The sequence below is a fragment of the Seriola aureovittata genome, chromosome 2 (assembly GCF_021018895.1).
Source record: "Seriola aureovittata isolate HTS-2021-v1 ecotype China chromosome 2, ASM2101889v1, whole genome shotgun sequence".
NCBI classification, from domain to species: domain Eukaryota; kingdom Metazoa; phylum Chordata; class Actinopteri; order Carangiformes; family Carangidae; genus Seriola; species Seriola aureovittata.
The window spans coordinates 4,948,975-4,973,178 of NC_079365.1; the positions used below are offsets into that span (position 1 = coordinate 4,948,975).

Below are 24,204 nucleotides of genomic sequence, written 5' to 3' on the forward strand. Positions count from 1 at the left end.
CTGCTTATGTGTACACCGGCATGTGCATGCCCAGTGTACATGAATGATCATGTGATATACGTTTTCAGGTGTGTTAGTATGGATGTACATTATTTCTGATACAGAGATAAAATGGTAGCCTGGATGGGGTTTTAAAATGAAAACATATTGGCGTAGACGCAGCTGTAAACCAAGACAGCAATAATTCTGTAAATAGATAGCAGCCTGACAGTAGGTTCCACCCATTTTAACCCTGTAACCAGTTGGGTATTTCAGGCCAGTAACTATAAAGAAGCAAGACAGGCATCTTCAATGAACAGAGGCACAGCCCACCACTACCTGCTATAAATATTCACTACCTCCCATCCCCAGTTATGGGCTCATGTTATATGTCAAGGGCTGAGCTCCAAGTGTGAGAGCCATAGATTACAGTTTGTTTCCAGGTCTGGTTGTCAGTGCAGTCACTGATGGTTTCGTAGGTAGATTCTGGTCTTATTTTACCAGATCATCTGCTGCTGGCAGCCTGTAGTAGCTTCATTATTTTTTGCTCAAGATGTTGTGCCTGGCTTCCTGTGGCATGTTACTGGCATTGCTGGCAGAGGCCCTTTCCTCGTGTTCGTCATCTGCTTGCAGTTGGGTTCATAGCAGCTTCTCTACAGTGAGCAAGGTCAATGCAACACACCAGCCCAACAAGAGAGGAAGTCTGCTGTAAAGGTTCGGTCCTTCTTGAACATGTTTTAAACTTTTGCATTGATTTTGATTTTAAGCATTTAACTAATGGTCTTGTCATGACTGCTGTTTTATCTAGAAATTGGTGATTGTAACATAGATATTTGCATGTACTGTGTGAAAAACCAAATGATTAGGTTATGCATTGGTTGGTTTGTTTCTCAAGGTGATTGTATGTGGCGAACATGGCTGGGACTTGTGATAAATGGCAGCAGAGGAGCTCTGTTGAGAAGAAAGGGATCCAGCTTCAGTTCATCAATGGCTCCAGCAGCATATCCACCACTAAAAACACCACCATCCGTCTTCGGGACATTTATGATCCCAAGCCGCAACCTCCCAAAGCTCCTGTTCGGATCCGTCCTCCAGGTCCGAGAACTCCCTCAGCACAGGAACCCAGTGTAAAGCCCAATGTGCCAAGCGATCCTCCAGTCAAGACAATCATGAGGAGACGAGCTCAGTCTCTTCCTTCGTCTGCAGAGAGGAATAAAGAACTCAGGAGCGTGCAGGTACGCTTTGTGGACTCACTGGGCTTGGAGTTAGAGGAAGTTAAGGTCTTCAAAGTGCAAGAGCACCCCCTGATTCCCCAACATGTTATGTTCAGACTACTGATGAACTCTGAACTGGCTTTCGGGAGGTCATTGGAGCTGTCCCTGCCTTACTTGAAACCATGTTTCCCGGAAAATATGGGAGCTCAGCCCGAGTTCCTGAAGCGTCTCTGCACTCAGAGTGTGTGTCTGCAGCAGGTTGTGTGTTCAGAGCAGGGAATAACAGGCACTATACAAGTACTTAATTTAGCTTATGAGAAAGAGGTCACAGTGCACTACTCTTTCACCAACTGGAGAGCGCACACGGATACAACAGCGGTCTGGGTATCAAGTGGGAGCTGCGAGGAGAGCAACTCTCCAGACACAGATACTTTCAGATTTCGTCTGCCAGTCCCACCTTTCATTTTGGAGCCAGGGGCGATCTTGGAATTTGCCATCTGCTACCACGTAAGAGGATCTGACTACTGGGATAACAACAATGGGCAAAATTACAAACTGTCATGCCACAGCTACAAGGTGACTGTGCCAAGAGAGTGTGAGGACAGCATGCTGCATTTTACCTGAGTGCCCACACAGGGGAGCTCTAACACCTGCACACAGATAGGGGTGACACTGAAAACACTGTACAGTAACTATTACCAGTATTTCCTTACTTCATCATAAGCAGTGGTAGAATTTGTTTCAGTTGTCCAAATTAATATAATTGTAGGTTCTTTACTTGAGTATTTCCATCTTGTACACTTTATTTCACTGCATGTATCTGACAGCTGTAGTTCATTTCCAGATTCAAACACAATCAGGATACAAAATATCAAGTATTGTTATAAATGACACCTTTGTATTAAGTTAAAGAATTAAAATAAACTGCACCTTAACCAGCTACAACATCAAAATGATACTTATATGCTAATGCATGAGTAATGATAATCACATAATATAATTACACTGACCTGCTGCTTGATGTACTTTTACTTTTGATTCTTTGTGTACATTGCATGCACTGTAAACTTTTTGAATTCAGGACATTTTCTTGTAATGAGGTATCACAGTGCTTACAGTATTGTTACTTTCACTTAAAGGGTTAGTTAACACCTCCTGAAATTACATGTTTTTTTGCTGTCCCCTGGTGGTTGACCAGCTCATCTTGGGGCAGTGACGTAGAAGTGTACCCCAGGGCACCATGACATCACTGTTGGGTGTGGTCACAGGTGACAAAGCACTTTTCTGGCCACACCTAACCATACCTCATCCTGAGAGGTGAAACAAGCTAGAAACCTTCAAGCAGAGAGGGCAGCAAAACAGTGCTTTTCAGCCTTCTGTTAAGTTACTCTTGAAGTCTGACTCACTGGATGTAGGCTGAAGGTATAAAGCCTTCCACTGGCGCCTACTCCAAGTGGCAATCTCCTCCCCTCCCACTTCCCCTGCCTTTTACTGTTCTCAGAAACCCCTTCGCTACAGGAAATAACAACCCCTGAGCTGCTGAATATGGCAAGATTTGAATTGTGTAATCACACAATTGACGTACATCTTTGCTGTTTTTTGTGGTGTTTTCTTTGCTGGGAATCGGCCGCTTTATTGACAGTGCTCCCCTCCGCACGTGCAAATGTTTCACTAAATCAAGTTCCCCTCCGACACTATTATGCAGGGGCACTGTTGCTGCATCCTGGGCTCAGATGATTTTGATTAGTTTAAAGAAATGCAAACAAGCCATTCCCTGTAGCAGAATGATTATGGGTGCAGGCAGACCATTCTCCAGCGCTGACACAGGGTTGTCTTGAGACTAGTCTTGAAGTAAAGATCTGAATACTTCCTCCAACCTCTGATTAGATGATGCTGGGAATAGGAAAAAGGAAGTAGGAAGCAATCAAATGTAACACTTTTACTCCTAGAAACACAACAAGGGCCAGAGATTTTGTAAACAAAGACCTCAGCTTGATAATTTAACAACAATGGTTTGATATAATACATTATATGGGTAAAGTGAAACACCAACATCTGTTTAGCTTCACCACACATCTGTTCTGTAGCTCACTCTTAGAGGGTTACACATTGATGCAGTGTTGCATTTCCACAAAGTTCAGGGACTCACAAGACTGATAAAAAAACTGAATGGTCAAAGTCAAATCTGTCGCTTTTAGTCGCTAGTCTCAGTCAAGCTTAAAACCATATCCTCCTGCATTTCTCACAGCCACTTCTGTCAAACTCCACACCTCCAGTTTAAAACACAGATTCCCCTGATGACAGCGCCTCATGACAAGTAAACTGAACAATGTGTAAAATTGATGGAGTAACCCTTTAAAATATTCCAGCCTGTTTGAGGCCATGGGAAGCTGCTGTGCTCCTGCTGGGCTTTTATTTAGATTAAATCCCTGCCACCTCTGTACAGACCTACAAAAGAATTTGCTCACTTTGCTCTTTAGTAAGTCTGGTGACCCAATTTAATGATTGACAGTTTGAGTTAGGAAAAACACAGTTGTTGTGTCTTAACACAGAATTGCACAAGGCAACAAATCCATATTCTTTGCTGATTTCATGCAAATGGAAAAGACTTAATGATCTGTTAGAAACCTGAGCAGCTTGTTTACTTTCTGCAGTGACCAACAGGGCTTGACCTCATTCTTCTGGAGCTTGTTTGGTGTTAGGAGGATTACGGGGGGGCAGTGTTAGCTCGTCTGTTCCACTGTGACCGGGTCCTTTTAGATTCGTGGCAGTAACTGACCTTTCACCAAAAAGTTTCCACTGATACGAGAGCCCAGATTCCAGTGGACTCTCTGGCAGGCTGTGACGTTTGGCTCATAGGAGGGCATTCTTCCATCTGCATCAGTCACTGCAACTGTATGGCATACCTTAAACATGATAGCAGCCATCTGACCACCCAAAAACTAACTGAGCATGTCAGGCCTTTTATGGATCACACACCAATTAGAGAAAACTAAAAAAATAATAGAATAACTCATTACAGGCACAGTGTAGTTTATTATAAATCATCAGTGGCGGAAAATAACTAAGATAATTGAGGCTGTGAGTCATTTTATGAATTTCCTAGAATAAGGTGTCATTTCTCTTGATCCTTCACCCTTCTTTATTTTAAGATCCTCACACCCATTTCTAAAAAGTTCTTACATCGAAACAAGATTTCTATCTAAAAAAGCTTAAAATGGTCATAAAGGGTCATACAAATTCAATAATATTATATAGTAAAAGACCATTCTGGATGATGAGTACTTGTATTCTTGATGTTTTAATTCCATTTTTCTGATAGTATGCACGTTTACTTAATTGAGACTTTAGAGGACTTTCACTTGTAATTGAGTATTTTTGCTCTGTGGTATTGATACTTTCTCTGAAGGAAATGATCTGACTTCTTTCACAACTGCAGGTCCTTAAATACTAATAATTACGTCATTATTTATGTTACATCCATCATTTCTGTGAACATAGGAGTGTATAGTCCCACATTTTGCATCAATGTGAATATAATTTATATTCAATGGTTAAAAAGATCCACTATGGTTTGGGGTCTGTTTAGCCATGATTTGAATTTCTTGATTTGTTCAAAAAAATATGCATGTACATGGATGACTGATAGCATTTGCCCAATGACCTCTCACTGTAATATTGAAGCAGTCAGTTGTTGCAGTTACGGGACATGAGATGGCGCCATTGCTCAAATCTAAGCTCCTACATTTCCATTTGAAATACAACAAGAATGTGATTTTTGTTTCCATTGGTGGAGGAAGTATCCAGTTCCAGAATTAAGTAAGAGAAGCCTTGCAATGTGAAAATATCATATCCCTGGTCTGTTGTATTATTAAATATTAATTAATTAATTATATTAGTTGATCGTTATTACTTGTGCATTGTAATGTAAGAAGCATTTTAATGCTGTAGGTGCTCAAAGTAGAGCAACTTTAACTAATGTATTTACAGAGGAGCATTTTACTTACTTTAAATAAATACTTCACATTTTATATGATTTTATGCTCTGAGTATAAAATCTTAACCTGAAGTATCTGTAGCTGTCAAATTAATGTAGTGGGATTGTAAAATCATTTCCTGTATAAGTAGAAAGTAGCGTCAAATTAAAATACCCAAAGAAGGTACCTCAAAATTAGAATGTAAAGTTCTAACTTACTCCTCCACTGTTTGTTTCAACAGCTTGCAACTTAAATGTTTTATTTTTCCTCCTATTTGAAATTTAAATATCAGTCCTTTAGATGTGCTTACCATCATCAGTTAAATTGCAATACTGTTATAAAGTATGAAGGTTATGGGCTGTTTTTCTACATCATCCTATCACCAGTGGTGGAAGAAGTACAAGTAACATGTCAAAATGTTACTATATATCCTTATGTGTGTCCAAACTTTTGACTGGTGCTGTATATATACTGTTTGTATTGTATGTGTAAAATGTACTTAAACTATCAAATTCAAAAGTACTCACTATGCAGAAACACTCCTGTCACAGTGTTACAGTGATATAATATTTATTCATTATCCATACTGCTCATCCCATTAGGGTTGTGGGGAGCCTGGAGTCATCCGGGACAAGTCATCTATCACAAGGCTCACATGTAGAAGCAAACAACTATTCGCACTCACATTCACACCTACGGGCAATTTAGAGTCGTATTATTGTATTGTTAAAACATGATTTCTTAAAGGTATAATGTGTAAGATCGTGCTACTTGATCCAGCTCCATAGGGGGCAGCATTTCACCTCTTCACCCCTGTCCATTTAATCATGTTGTTGTTTTCCCCATGTTCCTTATCATTTATTATTTAAATGTGCATTTCTTGTTGATAGCTAAAATTGTTGATAGCACTGAAACAAATTATGGGTACTTGTAATACAAACAGTATGTTTTTAATTACATATAAAAATATGAAGGCATGGGGATACTGCATGACACATGGGTGTCTGCTACAGCAGAATGTGAAGGGATGATGACATCATCACAAAGGCAGAATCAGAAGATAAGGTTTATTGCCAGGTAGGTTTTAAGTTACAAGATATTTGGCTTGGTGTTTGGTGCAGTATCCAATAAACATATTAACAGGAAATAACAATAAAAAGGTAAAATACTGCAACAGTCAAAAAGATAAATATAGATAGATAGATAGATAGATAGATAGATAGATAGATAGATAGATAGATAGATAGATAGATAGATAGAAAAAAATAAAACTATGAAAAAAAAACTGTACAAAAGTGTTGGCAAAACTCCTGCTGAGCAGGATGTGCAAAAGATCACAGTTTATCTGTTCTGTGCAGGGAGAATACTCCAAGGTGTTACTGCAATGTGGATGTTGATGATTGATGAGGCCAGACGCAGAAGAAAAGGTCAAACAGTCTCTTTATCTTGCTTGTAAAAAAAAGTTACTGATGCATCTAGCTAGACAACAGCTGCAGGAACAGGCTAAATTCTACTAAATCACTAAAAAGTCAACATCATACATGTATGTCACTTGAAGTGTTTGTCATTTGCACTAATGATACTTTTCGCTACAGACCAACATTAGATGTTACTCACCATTCTAAAAGAAAAGTCTCATCTCTTTACTCGCCCGGAGATGTCTCCTGCGGTGGAAAAACACACCAGCATTCCCCCATGTTTTGCTTCTTTGTCGTTGAACGTTGTTTCTTGTTGGAGCGGTTCTTCAGGATGGAGATAAAGATCACTTTCTAGGCACTTCAGAAAATCTCTGCGTTTCTGTGATGTTCGTCGGGAGCTTTTGTGTTTTTAGTTGGGAGCTATAGCGAACTTCAAGTTCCGGAGGAAGCTGTTCTTTTCAGTGGGACTGAGGGCAGACTAGACGCTACACAGACTCACACAGCATCTAGTGTGTCTAGGTGGTATTACAACACGGTCCGGGACGCAGCTAGTTGGTTAGCATGCTCCTTTCAGTAGATATCTCTGAAATACAACAGATGGTGGTCTTGGTCATGACATCATCCCTGTGGCTCCTTCACATTGACGCTGTTGATGGTGTTAGTTCATTTTTGAACATTCTAAACAAACTGAAATTCTGGCCAGATTTGGCCAGATCTTACAAATTGCACCTTTTTAAAGGAGCTACACTACACATTTTTACTATAGCTACATAGCTAGCATTAGCATTAACAGCTTTTTACTTACCAGTCAAAAGAAACGTTGCGAGTTCAGCATCTAAACTTCATTCTTTTACTCGCCAAGAGCTGTCTCCAGAGGTGGAAAACAACCCTTTCGTTTTGATTCTATTTCCATCACTTCTTTACTTCTACTAAAGTTAGCATCCTGACTAGCTAGCCTCTGCCCAGTCGGCCCATCTTGACACTTTGCGATACAGAGTCAGTGTAGCTTCCACTCTGCCCTGAAGAAGTAGCTGCTCAGAGGACGTATTATAATCTCCTGTGTTGTAAATGCAACAATGGTTGAAGCTCTTGGCAAGACTGGTAGGTAAACAGCTGTTAATGCTAATGCAAAACTTACACATAGCTCCTTTAATGTTGTACACTACACTGGTTGGTTTAAGAGTAAAGCACTGCATCATACTCAATAATCTCCACACACAGGATGCATGTAAAATCTTAATGTGACACAATCCAGTCGTGTACAAGTACCTCAAAACTGAGTAAATCTATTAAGTTACATTCCACCACTGAGAATATTGTACAGTAGAAAACTTCATCTGTCTTCAGGTAATAAATTTGTGAGACTAAGATTCAACCTTCTGCAGCTGCACTCCCCAAAGAAATGTATATTATGTTCAGAGCTCTCTGAGGGGATTCATAACCTGGCAACCCTCAGTTGGTGTCTCTTGTACTTGGCGTCTGTAGGTCGCTTGTAATTACTGGATTCACAGACGATGACTTATTCTGCTGGAGCAGTTATTATGAGGCATGGTGGATAAAGGCATGAGCATGTCAGTGAAATGTAGCACAGCCACAACAATGCAGCAAGAACAATCTTAGTGTTGTGAGGCTTCATCACCTCCTCTGCACTTGAAATCATGTGAACCTTTTATAGTCACACCAGAAACAAAAACAAACATCCCCTCTTGGATCCTCCGGGGCTCGCCTGGGCTCCATCGCCTCTAACGTGGCGCTCGTTTGTACGGATGTTCCTCACTCACAGTCCTAGCTGTCATGCCAGTTTGTTGTCGGGGCACACATCCACGAGGCCTCGCAGCGCTGTGCCTTTATTTGGGGGCTGTCATCTTGTGCTTGTTGCTGGTAGTTATATAACAACGCACCATATTAGGAGCCAAGATGATGCTCAGTAGTGACGTTTGCTCTGGGGACTGGCTGGGATTGAAATGTAAAACAGTGATGCATCGTTATGAGTCCCAGTGATTGAGTTACATCACTAAAACACCATTATGGCCTGTGTGTTTTAGAATAAAAGAACTGTCACTTGTAATATTTGTTCAGCATTCATTCATTGAGCATGTGATTGATTATTATTGAATATTTATTTGTAGAAGCAAAGATTTGTTCATATAAAAGCTCATGTGTGATTCAAAATAACAACTTGTGTGCTCAGTGTTGTTGAGTATCAGTGACGTTCTGTACTATTCTTATACCAAGCAGCTAATTACCGGTCAAATGTTTTCCAGTATATGGAAGGAAATGGTCCAAAATATGACATGATTTATAATCCGAAGGCTATTTTGGAACCAGAAAGTCGTCACGGTTACACTTGGCTCAAAACTGCAGAACATATGTTGAGCGTGTGTGACTTTATGCCTGGACTTCACGCATCTGAGGGTAACCCGGAAGTCAGGATATCCCCCTCATGCCCCATGAGAGCATCCCTTGTTTCTCCCACACACCTCCACAGGTTCCCGGGGCTGTTCTGGACCTGGACGGGCACTATCAGCCGTCGCCGCAGCTCTCGGGCCAATAGCTGCTGGTTTCATTACTCAAGACAGCGAGTGGTCCTGGAGTACAGTACAGTTTAAACTGGAGCAGCCATCTGCTCCTCCACTAGGGCCAGGACAGAGGCTGTGACTCACAAAACATGCATGTTGATGTCAGAGAGAGCCAATCCCAATGTGCCTGACAGAGATGTTGTCATGCTATTGTTGGTTTCATTTTTTTATTTTTTTATTTTTAAATTTAATATCAGGTAAGAGGCTTCGACCTCCTGAAAGAAGCTTTACAACGACCTCATGTGCACCTACATTATTTTAATGTCTTTGTCTGGGAATAACAAGCTCACAGTAAGTCACACAGAGGCTTGTTTCTCTCATTATTGTTCCCCTGCAAACAGTGATTAGACACACAACTCACTCTAAATTGGAAAACGCAGTGAGGTGAACTTGTTTTCACGAGGGTCTTTAACCTGGCTAACCTGCTTAACGCCCTGCGACTGATGCCTGTCCTCGTTTGTCAGAGAATAACATGAAGAAACAGGTCACTGCCTGCACTAATTGCTGCTTGATCTGATGCAACAAGGTGAACTTAACTACAGTTTTATTATCTGCTTACTGAAGCACAAAAATGTTTGTTCATTCTGAGATAAATCTGATGGGATTACAACCCATTTATGATGCTTAGTCAGTAATTATTGCCCTAATTCTGACAGTTCCAAATCCCATTTCCACCATGCCATGATGTTAAATTATGGTTCTAAAAACACACACCAAAATCACACTATACACAAGACAAAACAAAGTTTGTTACAAATTGAAAACCTGTATTGTGCAGACAATAAATAGTGCTTACAAAGGGATTTTTGTCTTGTACACAGACAAGGTTTCTTTTTAAGAACATTTACACTGTCGATATGAAATCATCATGAACTGAATCGGTGAGACTCAGACACAGCTCGGGGATGTGACTACTGATACTGGAGTGGGACTGGTCGACTCGGTCACATGCACATTTCCCCCCTGTGGCATCAAAAGGACATCTTTCCAAAAAAAAAAAAAAAAAAGTCTGTTTACAAAAAGAAGTCTCTGCTTGTCTATGGCGAATACATGACCTTGATTCTTCCTGCTCCTCTGACAAGTGTGAAGAGAGGGTTAAGGAGTTGTTCCTCTGAGCAAGAAGTGGAGCTTGCTGCATGCGCCCCCCCCCCCCCCCCCCCCCCGTCCCCTACCGGCAGCTCCATTTCTAGAGACATAGCCTCCAAGGTTTGCTGGACCCAAATATCAGGACACCCACTGACTGTGGGCCAGGACGCTGGAAGACTCCGTGCAAGGTCTTCACTGACAGAACCAGGTATCAGCAACTCTTCACAGAAGAAACCTTGCTAAGGCCGGTGGAACCTGCAAGAGGGAAAAGAAGGGACAGTGAGCGTGGGCCAACGGGTTTCATCAATCAGGAGTCCTATTATTAGCCTAATGGATGGTGCTCTTAACAGCAGCCAATGGCTTCTCCTCAGAAATGGGGTCCTGCGTAAGCAGAACTCCAGCTAATTTAAGCTACAGACAGTCTTGACATAAGCAAAATATAAGCTAAATATGTGCGGACATTCATTATAGTGGAGAGGTGGTGCAAAAAGGTGCAACTTTCTCATCTCAAGGGGCCTGATTGAAGCTAAATTTAAGCTCTGCTCTGCAGAGTGTTCACTCATGGATGTGAGACCATTGGATAATGCACCTTTGAGCTTCTGCACAATGTCACACCGACCCCCTTAGACATCACCCACTAAGAATAAAGCTGACAAAAATAACACAAAAAAAAACAAAAAAAAAACAGCACTGGTTGACGTTTACCTTGTCAGATGCTTGCTCGAAGAATGAACTTCCATCTCATTACTTTTGAACTCATTCAGCTCCTTCCGTATTGCCGCCTGCAAACAAAAAAAAAACATTAAGCGTGAGCCCAGGTGCACCCCCTCGTACATCGCTGCTCAGGTGGTGAACCTCAAACGAGGATGTTATGAAAATGCAGAAACATCTGTTGTCGAGATGTCGATTATGTAAGCTCAACTGGGTTGTATGTAGATTAAGAAACGTGTGTGGCAGCCGGGAGGTGATATTAGAAATGTCGATCATGTGAGACACGTTCAATTTAGGTCTTTTTAATAAGACATACAATGAAATTTAATTAGATTATTCTGGACAACGTATGACAGAAAACCTCAAGGGAAGATATGACCAACTATTATTTATTATATCCAGTTTGTCAGTACTTTCCAGTAGTATATAACAACAATTTCTAACAATACAATTAATTAAAGGTCCCATGTTGTATAAAGGTAGATGTCCATGTGTTGTTTGATTATAAAGCAGGTCTAGGTTCTATATTAATACTGTGAAAGTATCAGAGCCTCAGTCCACAGAAAAATGCACACAGCCTGTATTCAGAAACTGAGCCTTAAAACCAGCCGTCAGGACTTCTGTAACTTTGTGATGTCACAACAAAGCAATCACCACCCTCAGTCATGCTCTAGTCCCGCCCATCTGGACCCACCATCCAACCTTGCAGAATTTGGTTTCTTTTGAGTGTTTAACTGAAATCTGCTATATTTAATTATAGGCTCAGAGCCTCCTCTCTTCTGATTGGCTCACCGACCTGTTGTTACTAGAGCTCCAGAGAGAAGCCTGAGAGAGGAGATGTGAAACTACACTGAGATGGTTTTTAGTTCTTGAAACCACAAATATATCTTCTTATGGATCAACACTTCAAATAAAACACTGGAAAAGTGTAAAATATGGACCTTTAAATTAACGTGACCTGGACTTATATCAGCAGTACAAAATAGATGATTGGATCAAACAATTCAAAATGATGATCTTCTTATAGCTACTTTAGCAGCAGTCGTGACTACAGGTCTGAAGGCACTGACTGAGCAGCCTCATGCAGCACAATGCACTGTCACAACAATCCTACTTTTAGTGTGTGGTGCTGACACAGGTCTATTTCATCAACAGATGTCAGAATATGGACCCTGAGTCATTATTTTAATCTTTAAAAGGCCTGTGTTGCTGATCAGTCCTAAAAACACTAGAGATGTTTTTTTAACTACCTTGTCAGCAGCTGACAGTCTGGTCCAGGGCTTGTCAGCTCGCCTGTCATAGTCCTGAGCTTTGGCCACTTCCACGTAGTCGCTGAAACGGATCAGGATCTTTCTGTCCCGCAGCTCGTCCACCGTCGGCCGCTGGTTCAACTGGAAAACAGACATAACTGTGTCATAAGCGGTAGCTCTCATCAACGTGTTTGAAGAGATCGGTGATAGAAACTAAACGTCAAAAAACGGCAGCAGGTTGGGTATTAAGGTTGTGATTGGTTTAAAGACTGGTATGTGGATTAAATTGATGACATTTTATGAAATGGCTCAAATCACTGGAGCCGCCGCCTACCTTTCTGTTCAGCCGCTGTTTGATTTCCCTCCTCTCCTCCTGTTCTGTCTGGTCATTTCTCTCTGTTGACACAAGACAAATATTATCACCAAAAAGCAGGTCAAACTCACTGATGTTGACAATGATGGACATCTTTTTCTTGGGACTGGACAGATGATGATGAAGATTAACAGAGCTAATATGTCCAATCCTCCTCACAATCAATACTCATGAGTGAGCCAGTCTGTGACCGTGCTGAGGTCAGGACTCATGGGCCGACTTCAACTCCGGATCAGCACCGAATGTGAGTTAGAGAGTGAGACACGTGCAGATTAAAGCACTAATAGGATTTATCTTTATTAGATGCCGCAGAGGGATCACTAGATGTCACTTAGTTTATTTTTTAATCTCTCTCTCTCTTATTCATTCCAAAAAATATTTAAGCTGTTGAACTAGTTCGGCAGCTTAAAATGAGGCTGGCACCTGTCGCCGTCTGAGTACGCTTGACTCTCCGAGTGAACGCAGCGCCACAGGGAGACACCATTCAGTTCTTTGCATTTTTTAAAAAAGACTCTTATTTTGTCAGGGGATGTTTCTGTGACTCAGGGTGAGAGTCCTGACGGCAGGAGGTCGTGTTTCTCTGGAACTGCACAGGGCCAGTGATGAGACAGACAGCTGCTCAGAGCTCACAGGTGGCCCGTCTCAGCCGGGAGAAGCGCTCAGTGCTAATGTGAGACTTCATTCCTCACACGGCTGTTTTATAATTGTTCTGAACTTTCAGGGACAGTGGGACTAGTTTCACAGTTTAAAGTGCTAGAGTCTGACACCTTCACCTTCTCCCTTAGGAAGGAAAACTATAACAATGCATTAAAGTAATTTTAAGGAGTCGAACGTGAGTAAAAGTCCTGATGAGGAAGATACAGGACATGAACACGCAGTCAGAGCTACAGTTAACAAACTACTTCCTACTGAGACTTGAAGTCTGTAGAGATACAGTAGTAGTTTCATTGTTGATTAATCTTCGCATTATTTGGCATATTATGTTTTCACTCGTGTCTGGTTCTTTGTTTGTCAGCAGGATTACACAAAACATACTGAACCGATTCGCACCACACATGGTGGAGGGATTGAGCAAGATCCGGTGAAAGAGGTGGATCCAGGAACATTTTTTTTATCACTTTCCTAAACATTGTGTTTTTTGACACTTTTGTCAATTTCTCAGCAAATAATGTTTGAATCTTGATGTAAGAAATCTGTCATATTAGTGGTGTTGAGATCTGCCACTTTGTACAATTTGCTTCAGATCCAGACAATAATCTGGTTCTCACTCCTTGGTGGAGGTATATGCGCTTCATGAATTCGCCAGTAAAGTAAATACTTTCCGTCCATCACAATTTCAAAATGCACAAGATATTGTCTCCAATTGACTTGTTTTGTCTCAACAACAGGTTAAAACCCCAAAATATTTGATTTACAAGAACATCAAACAGAAAAATAACAGGAAATCCTCACATCAGAGAAGATGGAAACATATAATAGTTGATGAGCTTCATTGATTGTTAAATTATTTGATTATTTAAAGGTTTTCTGACATGAACTAATTGTTTTGTACAGATAGATAATGATTCATCTAAGTACTGTAAGTAATAATACAAAATATTTAAAAAAACATACAATTTCAAAGAATCTTAAAAATGATAACTAGTAGCTTAAGTAATAAACATGTATTACTCTGAAATATTCACTTCATGTAAGTGTAAACCATTAACCTCAGTCAAATAAGGCTTGAATATTGTTTATTGTCCAAATATCGTTTTTTTTTAATCAAATGAAGACTTGGATTTGGTGTCAGAACAGAAACGACGCACAGAGACGTTTATAAACTGCTCTCCTAAATGGCACAAACAGAGAGTCAGGCTGCAGTCACAGTCACAGTCAGTCAGTCACAGTTGTCGATGGGTGAACTACTTACGCTTCAGGATGTTCCGACTCTCCAGCTCCTCCACCGCCGGCCTCTGGCTCAGCCTCCTGCGGAAAAACACCAGAATTACGTTCTGGACCATCGTCAGTCCTACGCTGCTGGGGTTTCTGTCCTCACCCCGCCTCGGCACAAAGTCTGTTAAGTCTTTTCACTAGTACTAGCACTTCGGATGCTTGAGCCGGTGCGCAGAGCGCCAAGATCCGCACATCCAAAACGCAAACACCGCGTCCCACCTCGAGTCCAGAAAGCGGCTTGTTTTGGTTTTAGAACATTTAAGGCTCCACATCGGGAAAAACGTCAGGCTGTGCGTTTTATAGCACGCGATAGAGCCAGTTTACTGAAGAAAAGAAGGGAGACTTTCCCTCAGACGACCTGCTTGGGTTGAATGTTCCAGCGGTTTAAAGAGAGAGAGAGGCGCGTTGGTTTCGTCCCGGCGGAGCGGAGGATGCTGCGCTCTGAGCTGCGCTGAGCGGAGTGAGCGGTGCAGCACTGCCTGCCTCCTTTTTTTACCACATGCACAGAACTAATGTGACGGGGTGGGACTGAGGAGGAGATTCCCCATGCACGAACACACACGCACACACACACACACACACGCACCACCCTGCTGCAGCAAAAGGAGTTGCTTGAGTACAGTGGTGGGAGCTTTATCATTCATCATCAGCTTTATTTTTCATTCTACAGGCCTGTCAATATTTACTTAGCACAAATGTGTGTATGTGAAGTGAGTGATATGGTATGATATGATGCTATGAAGATGAAAACAAACATAAAGCAAAAACAACATCTGAACAACACAAAGAGACATCAGATGATGATCATCAGGAGAGGTATAGCCCAAATATTCAACGGCTGCTCTGTATTTCATTCATCTGTCAGTTATTTTTTTCATTTAGTTGCTCAGTAAATAGACTAAATGTAATAAAATAATGATTACCACATCCCAGAATGCAAGCTGTTGTCTTCATACAGCTTGTATCTCACCAGCAGTCCAAAACATTGTGATATTTCATTTTAATTTACGATGTAATTCAGACAAAAACAACAAAAAAATCTGAAACCAATAAATCCTCAAACCAGTAAATGTTGGACATTTCTACTTGATAAATCACTTAATTGTAATTTATAATCGCAATTGCTGACGAATTGATCAGTCGACTAATTATCTCAGCACTAACAAGGACAATAATTGGTTAAAAGTAACATCACGGTGGTGTGAAGTCATGTGGACAGAGATGAAATGAAAGCAAGCAGGGGATTGAATTAAATGTACATGTTAATTATGATGTTATACTTGTTATGTATAACAAGACTGGGTGGTTTGGCAAAAACCAGATTTAGCCTGTGTCAGTTCTCAGATTTCCACATCACCTGAATTACAGGATTCCACACGACATTCCAAGACGAATCTCCGCTCCACCCCCGACACACTCACGGCCACTACATTTGCCACGCAGCTGCCAAGACAGTAATAGCATCTCTAATAGCGCCTCATGGGAAACATAAGTTTGTTTGTTTTGTTTTTTTCCAAACCAGGTTCCATATATTTTATAAAAAAAACATAAAAATCCTTTCATTGACCCTTAGGTCAAAGATATCGATGACTTAGAACGGCACATGAGGCTTGAAGGTTTAATTCCTGGGACAAACAGGAAAATATGAGCAAGGAAAATAATGCTAAACTCCTGAGGAAGACATTATTTTAAATTAATAAATTATTGTATTATACTTATTTCAGTGGGGATGGAGAGACAGATGTATTTCATTCAGAGCTGGACTGCTAATAAACCAAATAAAACTAAAACACATTTTATTTGTAGATGCTGCAGTTTCTCTGAGACTGAAGTTATTTTTTAAGTTATATTGGAATTTTTTGGGGGGTAGAATAAACATCTTGAAAAGGCATGAAATGAAGGAATTACAATCTTTCTATCTGTTTGCCAGCCAACCTTAAAAAACACATATTTTTTCTTAACTACTGTCTTTGTAGGGCAGGACTGATGACAAATAAACAAGCTCCAAGCTGTGACTATGTTTAGAAGCAATAATGTGCTGCAGAATGTCGGTGAACACAGAGAAAACCTGTTCCCTGAATAGACAGGTTAAATAACGACAATCACTCACGACTCACACGAGAAAAATGGAAAACGGAAAAAGGCCCATAATAAAATGTATTTTAATAATCAACTACAATATATTCACAGCTGCTGGGAGGTGAAACTATGATTCACACCAGCAGCAGCGGCGGTGGTCTACAGCTAACTGAGAGGGCAGAAAATTAGATCAGATGTTGTTCTCACCAGCTCAGGAGCTTAAAGTGCTGACTTCAAAAAGGGGCCATTACATTTACTGGGAACACAGTGTCTTTTTCAGAGCAGGACAACCCCCCCCCTCCAAATTATGGAGGTGGACGGACAGTTTTTTTTTGTCTGGGTTCACAGCGGGGCAAGCTCACATCATCTTTAAACTATCAAAATGATCCCTCCAGCACTCACTGTTCCTACTACTCCTGAAGTTAAAATGAATATAATGTGGATATCACAATAAAGACATCGACGCTTTAGAATGATATTGCAAATGCTTAAAAAATAAGTAATATTTTAAACCAGAAAAATGTTCTTAAAGCTATTTTTATTTAGGTCTACAAGTTCTGTGTGCATCACCCCTGTTACCACACAAGAATGTTGATAGTGCTCGATTCAGCAAAGCCATGTGACTTTCTTTGTTACGTCCAGTGCCAATGTTAAAGTTTGTTCTTTTATTCTGTTTCTCAGTAAAACACATTCTGGATTATTGAGGTCCAATAAAATTTCACATTATTTAAATATCTGAAATCCTGCAGCGTTCCGTGTTTGCTAGCCTTTCACTATCTTTGTTAGGTCTTTGCTATATTCCATGGCACATTACTATCCCCAACTGTTGATAACCAGGACAGCATAAAACCATTGGCAGTATGTGCGGACTTGTGCACAGGAACAAAGCAAACACAATGCATAAAAAAAAGTGATGCAAAGGATGAATATCAGGGCTGATCCAGATGAATTTCAATGGATCGGTATCTAAAATAAAACCGATCAAATGCCGTTCCTTTCTTCACTGTAGTCTGTTGTGTCCACCTGAGCCTGCAAGTGTTGCAAAGCTGTTCTCCTTTGCAACAGCGTAAAGTGTTGACTGACAATCACAGTGTGCAAATGTGAAAAAGTATTTACAGCCATTGCTACTAATGCTGAGCTATCACATCTGGATTTAGGGATTTACTAAGCTCCGACATTAGCGTATCCCTCTTTCTAATTAGCAGAGTAGTGTACAAAACAATCAGGCAGCAGCTTGTCCTTTTTAGCCGGTGCTACTGTTGCTTTCACCGGTTTAAATGACAAACTTCACTGACGGCAGATCATGTCCACTGTCGCTAATTAACATTCATTCTGTGAGTAACCTGACGCAGAGTCTGTTGTCGCTGTGTGCTTTCTGCAAGCCAGTGTCTGTACTCCAAAGATCCTTTGCAAGGGAAGAAGCTTCTGTTTTTATAGTTCCAACAGAGTGATACGTCTTCCCTCCAGCTGATCATGTCAAATCAACTTCAGGAGACTTTCTCCTAGTTTCTCTCAGGTATATAACATCAACAATTGAAGCTGGTCAGTTTAATAGTTTTGGACCAGCTCCCAAACAATAAGGTGTGTCAGATTAAGTAGTCGTTATTTCAATGCATCAGATACATTTAATCAATCTCCAGCTGCTGTTTATTCATTCTGTGTATCCTATGTTCTGGTCATAGCTTGAGTGTACACTGGGCAGCTGTATGTTCTGGGGTAAACATAAGCATCAGAGAGAACTTGGTATCAGCAGATATTAAAGAACTGGAATCAGGATCTGAGCCAAAAAACAACTTGGTGGTGACATCCCTATTGTTATTAGTGGTAGGTCTGTTACACCGGTGATTCCCAGGGACACAGGGCTCTTTTATCCATTACACTTTTCATTTTCTAACGCTCTGCTGATGACAGATACATAATTTTGCTGGCAGACATCATAAACTATTTTGTATACTACTGCAAATCAGTATAGCTCAGACGATGGAAAAACGTTTTATAAGTTGCAACACTTTGTCCACAGCCCTGAAAATAATGACCAGGTGGATGTCGCCTAGAGAGCAGGTCTAAAATAAGCTTCCCGTGCTGTAAAGGCTTCAGCTGTGACTGGTACCACTGAGGGCTTACAAAACAGGACCACGGACGAGGGGAGTCGATGTGCTAAATGGAGCAGAGCTATGGCAGGATGTGTAGTCTGCAGCAGACAACATGTCAGGTCAATAGCATTAGCCTCAGTTCACAAAGTGAATCAAATCACACTCAAAACAGATCGGATGTATTTTACATTAGAAAAAGTAGGTGCTGATTATACACAGGAGACAAAATCCAAATACCATAAAAGCAAGAGTGAGTCACCCTGTGTTGTATTTTGCCAAACAATCCTAATGGGGCCTTTAGTCACAGCCTCCTGCAGCGGGTTGTGCTTCACAAGTGCTCACCCACTCTGTTTGGTCAGAGGTAAAAGTTCCTTGTTTGCTGGAGAACTCCCCAGCATGTCAAAGCAATGAGCTGCCTGTAAGAGCAAGGGCTGAAGGGAATGTCAGCCCATGAAAAGCGGAGGAGAATGGGATGAGTCAGGCGCCACGGGCCGGGCAGCGGCCAGCTACTGCCCACTGAGGTGTGTCCTAATCTCTCGCTCCTTCCCCTCAGTGACAGAGCCCGAGGACAGGAGCGCCACGGTTAGATGTTGAGTCTTGAGTGAGCCCAGGACGGCCTGAGGGACGGGGGTGCAGGGAGAGTGTGTGTGTGTGTGTGTGTGTGTGGGGGGGGGGGGGGCGTTGGTGGTTAGTTGCCAGGAATAATTAAAGGAACCCTCTGAGCCTGACAGAAGCTCAGCGTTTATGTAACTTGGTTGAGTTTAAGTGTTGACCTGGATGTCTCCCACAGTTACTAGGTCACAGGAATATGAAAGACTGTCTTGAGGATAATGCTGCCTGGATATTTGCAGCATCACCTGACACTCTATTGCACCCTATACACAATGTTAAATATCAAGTTACGACAAAAAAAAAAAAAAAAGCTCAGTAAATCGCTCAAGTGCCTTTTTAAAACTGCCTCTGTTCAAAGGCTTGCTGTGCTTTTGATGATAGACGAACGGGACACATTCAAAGACTCAGACATGAAACCAAGAATCAATTGCATATCTAACCAACTGTTTGTCTCCAACGGTTTGCCCTTTAGCACAGGTCCACAAATCAAGCAGGGGATCATGTCTGGCTCTTGAACAACCCGCTGGGAGCACAGTGTGGAGGAGGCGACTTCAAATAGCACGGTCCTGCTTCAAACCCTCACAAAGTTACTGTACATAAGCCATAAACTTTCACACGGAAGAACACACGACAGGTTACTCTACAGGACATAAACTCACAATGAAGAAACCTCAGGTGGCTCTGTAGGCTTAACTATATTTCCATTATCCTTTATGTGCGGAGTTTTAATTTGAAGTTTACCGATAATAAACAGAACTAAGAGTCAACAACCAGCTGTGTTTTGAGGTAAATGCTCAAAATGACGATGCTAGCATACTGATGTTTAGCAAGAATAACGTTTACCATGTTCACTATCTTAATTTAGCTAATTATCACAAAACACAAAGCACATCTGAGACTCCGAGAGTTAAACCTGGACAAATTAAAATTTTGACAAGATGATGGTGCAAGATGAAAAGTTGGGGGAACATGAATGCTTCTACCAAATTTCACGGGAATCCAGCCAATAGGTTTAAACCAAATAAATCAGAGGGGTTAGCACAGTTACTGGTTACAGGTACTTGCAGTGGCTGACACTGTGTTAGTGGTTGTGCTAATGCTAACTCTTGACTGTCATTGGTTCACTGCAGTTCAAGGTGGAAATACTCCTGTATTTCTAGTCTGACTGCTTATTTCACTCATAATACGTCTTGTATTATATAAAAAACATCATATGAACACATTAACAAGGTCTAAAACCTGATTTTCATTGGAGGGGGCCTTTAAAGGATCACCAAAGTCATTAGGATTTGTCCTCTGGGGAAAATTAATATGAACATGAATGTTGGTGTTTCACTCAAAGACAAAAATGTAAACCTGCTGGTGGCATTAGAGGGACAATCAAGGTATCACCTTTTATCTTTGGGATACATCCTCTGGGGACTGTGAATTTCTGTACAAAATTTAATAAGCATTGCGTCCTTAGACCCATGCAACTGGCAAGGCTAAAAGTCTGAGTCCGAGAGTCTTATACACTAACTGTACTGAAAAGCCTGAACAAACATTGATTTCCTAAAACAATAGACATCCATTAGCCAACATAACAGATGTAACCTCTTTAGAAATCAATTTCTGATTCTGTTTGCATAATGAACACTGTTACAGTCAATTGGCAAGCTTGAATCAATGCTGGAGATGGACCTTGGCCAGACAGGGAGGACAAATATGTTCCCTACTGTATCTGTTTATTTATAGGCTGTGAAATATAGCAGTGGGTGACAAGCAAACAAAATTAGCCACGTATGTCACCGGTCACGCCTCTGATCACTGATGATCTAACCCTCATTTGGCGTGGGGTTAGAAAAGGGAGAAAAACAACTGTGTATTCACTGTGTGGGTGCAGAGGCTTTGAGACTTCTGACATTTCAATTGGAGGGTACACGCAGCTAGAGCCTAAGAAAAAAAGCCATTGTATAACGTTAATTACTGCATGTGGGACAGGGATGGTCTAGAGTGGTGGCAACATGTAATTTGAGGATTTCACTTCATGCCATATATGTGCAGGCTGTTTCATCCGCTGCTTACGTCTCTCCAACTGCTTCACAATATCTGCCAACTCCAGTTCTGTAATTGGATTGATGCCTGGCTGAGATGCTGCTCACTACAAAGGCAACAATGGAAATCCTGAGAGAAACACTCCTCATGCAAAACCACAAAGACAAAAAAAAACTACACACTGTCTTCGTTATTCAAAATCTCAGCTGACATGGTTTCACCTTGAGTAATGGGTGAAGGTGCGTGGGTCAGAGGTTTAAAACACACTGGCATTTAGCTGAATTGCACAAAAAGCTAGATACTTAAAATTTGTCACCAAATAATAAAGGATAAAATAAATCACTTGTGACTTGGGGAGCTGTCAGGTCTCTGATTAGTTCTACATCTATCAAACTAAGAAAACTACAGGAAAGGTAGCAGCAGCAGCAGCAGCAGCAGACGTAGTTCGGACTTGCAGATGTAGAGAAATTGATATCATCGCCTCCAGGCAAAGGAAGAAATGACTGCAGCATTTTCAACACTTGCATCACCTTCAGACAATGTGTGCTAGAGCTGCAGTTTTTTCTTTTTTAAAGCTGTCGTTTTGTGTTTGTGTGTGTGTGTGTATGTGTGTGTGTGTGTATGTGTGTGTACGTGTGAGGTTTTTAAAACACCACTTTGGATTCAGTTAAGTGACTATGGGTTTTTATGACAGTCGACTAGCTACCAAAGCTACCACAAAAAAACATACAAAATCTATTTTAGTGACAACCAAGTGTATAGTTCACATATTCACCAACAAAGACTAAATGTAACCTAAACTGTCATTTATTGCTTAATGTTGGCCTGTGCAGAAGTCATGGAAGTATGGCAGCTCATTACTGCCACCATGACAACACGAAAAAATATTTTTGCTGTAACAAGATATTTTTCATGTTATTATGACATGTTTTCTCCGTTATTACTATATTCCTAATTATGCAGTTTAACAAAAAAAAAAAGAAAAAAAAGAAAACCTTTTCGTGTCAACGTTTCATAATGAGACTACAGAGTCCTCTCCTTAGGCTTCGACCGGATCCTTTTCTTGTAACAACATATGGAAGTTTCTTGTTATAACATACCAATTTATCATGCTGCAGTGTTTCTTGTTTTAATGAGGTAATTAGGTATGACATTATAAAGAGAGAACGTTGGTTTGTGTAATCAAAAGAAAGTGTTGTGGTATGACAAGACAAAGTAGGTGTGTTTCCATTAACCTGCTTAAATCTCAGTTTGAAATTGTGATCTTAAAAATGAGTAATGGAATCACGTGAATTTTCAAACTCTCAAATGTCGCAAAAAAAAAAAAATGTATGCGCTCACATGAGGTGGTTTTTCTGACTATTCGACAAAGCAATATTTTCCGAAACTGAAATGGAAACACTTTTTTTCGGATTCATGCTCCAGGGAGCCAGTTCCAACCGAGAGGCAGATGCTGGAAATCTGTTGTCACGTTCAATTGGAATCATGTCGAAAACAAATGGCTTCGATGTTGCACAAAACTGCAATGAAAACCCAAGCTAGTAATTTGTTGTTATAGTGTGAAAAGCTTCTTTTAAAAAACAGAATAATTTGCTATGTAATATCAACAAGAAAAATATGTTATTATGACATGAAAAACATCTTGTTATAATTTCTTTCCCACCATAAGAAGAAACTGAGCAAATTTGATTTATTTTTGTTCTGTCACGGTGGCAACATTTGGCTTCTTTAGCCTGTAGATTTAGCCAGCTCCTTTCTCTCTCCAAAGCAGTGTTTTGACAAGGGACACTTGATGACACTCTGTCCGCTCTGCAGAAGCAAATATGTTCCAGTTAATAAAACCTGTACCTTCGGCAGGTCAAACACACGCAACATGCAAGAAAAAAAGGAAAATGAAACACTCATTGCCTGCAGGTGGGGAAGCAGCTACTTCTCTTATCCAGAAACTGAAGTTGCCTTTTCTTGACCACAGGTGATGCAGTTTGGGCTGCTGGTCTGAAACATCCCTGGGCCTGGTTTCTGCATCAATTACACTGTGTATCCTCTTTACTTAATTCAATTTTGTGTCCTAAGTAGGCCAAGTCTTTGTTGTATAACCTACGACGCTCCTCACTGTTTTGAAAGCTGAGCACTCAAAGACATTTCAGGATTTTGAGAAAGCAGTCACTTGCCTCGCATTTTTCTTACCAGCAGGAGGGAACCCAAAAAAAAAAAAAAAAGAATGAAAGAAAGAAGAAGGAGGGGGGGGGGGGAGCCCGAGCAGAGCATGCATTAATATTTCATCTTGGGTGAAAGGGATTATGAAACTCCAAGGCTGTCTCCATCTGACAGCCCTGGTTGCCTGGAAACTGCGACTGTGTTGAATACAGTTCACAGTGATATCATTTTAAAGGAAAGTGAAGGAAGAGAGGATTAAAGGTGACACCTTGACAACACATGAGGAGACAGTTCTTTTCAGTTGATGAACTTCAACTTGTTTTAGTTTCGACTTAGATTTCTGTCTGGACTTCCTGGAGATCTCATTGGCTGAAAACGGAAAATCTGTCTCAGCACATAAAATCATTTTCCACTGTTTGTTTGGAGTTCAGACTCTAAATGGACAAAACACCAGCAATAAGCTGAACTTTAACTCCACACGCTGGGCTTTCTAAATGCTAATATTGCCGTCTTGCAGTCAGCTGCTGTGCGGCCAGAGCAACACTGAGTTATTTAAAGCAGTGCTGGACAGCAGCTGTGCTTAGCTGCTCTGTTCACACAGCGAGTTGTGGTGTCAGCAGAAACGGGTCTATGTGACACAAATATCCAGTTATTGGTTCATTCAAGGCTCAGCAGACTGAGGAGAATACTGAGCAGGATGCTCATCG

General features: G+C 40.9%; 2 protein-coding genes across 2 annotated transcripts in view; one reads left to right on the top strand and one right to left on the bottom strand.

Annotated features, from left to right (window-relative positions):
* The first annotated feature begins 342 nt into the window (after window positions 1-342).
* Window positions 343-8,656, top strand: ppp1r3db (protein phosphatase 1, regulatory subunit 3Db). The gene is made up of 2 exons (XM_056393831.1): window positions 343-693; window positions 875-8,656. Exon 2 carries the CDS (start codon window positions 894-896, stop codon window positions 1,815-1,817), a length of 924 nt encoding a protein of 307 aa, XP_056249806.1. The 5' UTR covers window positions 343-693; window positions 875-893; the 3' UTR covers window positions 1,818-8,656.
* Window positions 8,657-9,923: 1,267 nt separating this feature from the next.
* The window catches only part of phactr3b (phosphatase and actin regulator 3b), a 61,008-nt gene continuing 46,727 nt past the window's right edge, over window positions 9,924-24,204 (bottom strand). The window contains 5 exon segments of the mRNA XM_056393820.1: window positions 9,924-10,508; window positions 10,959-11,035; window positions 12,215-12,355; window positions 12,549-12,610; window positions 14,500-14,555. Coding sequence (XP_056249795.1) covers window positions 10,493-10,508; window positions 10,959-11,035; window positions 12,215-12,355; window positions 12,549-12,610; window positions 14,500-14,555 — 352 coding nt within the window. The 3' untranslated portion in view covers window positions 9,924-10,492.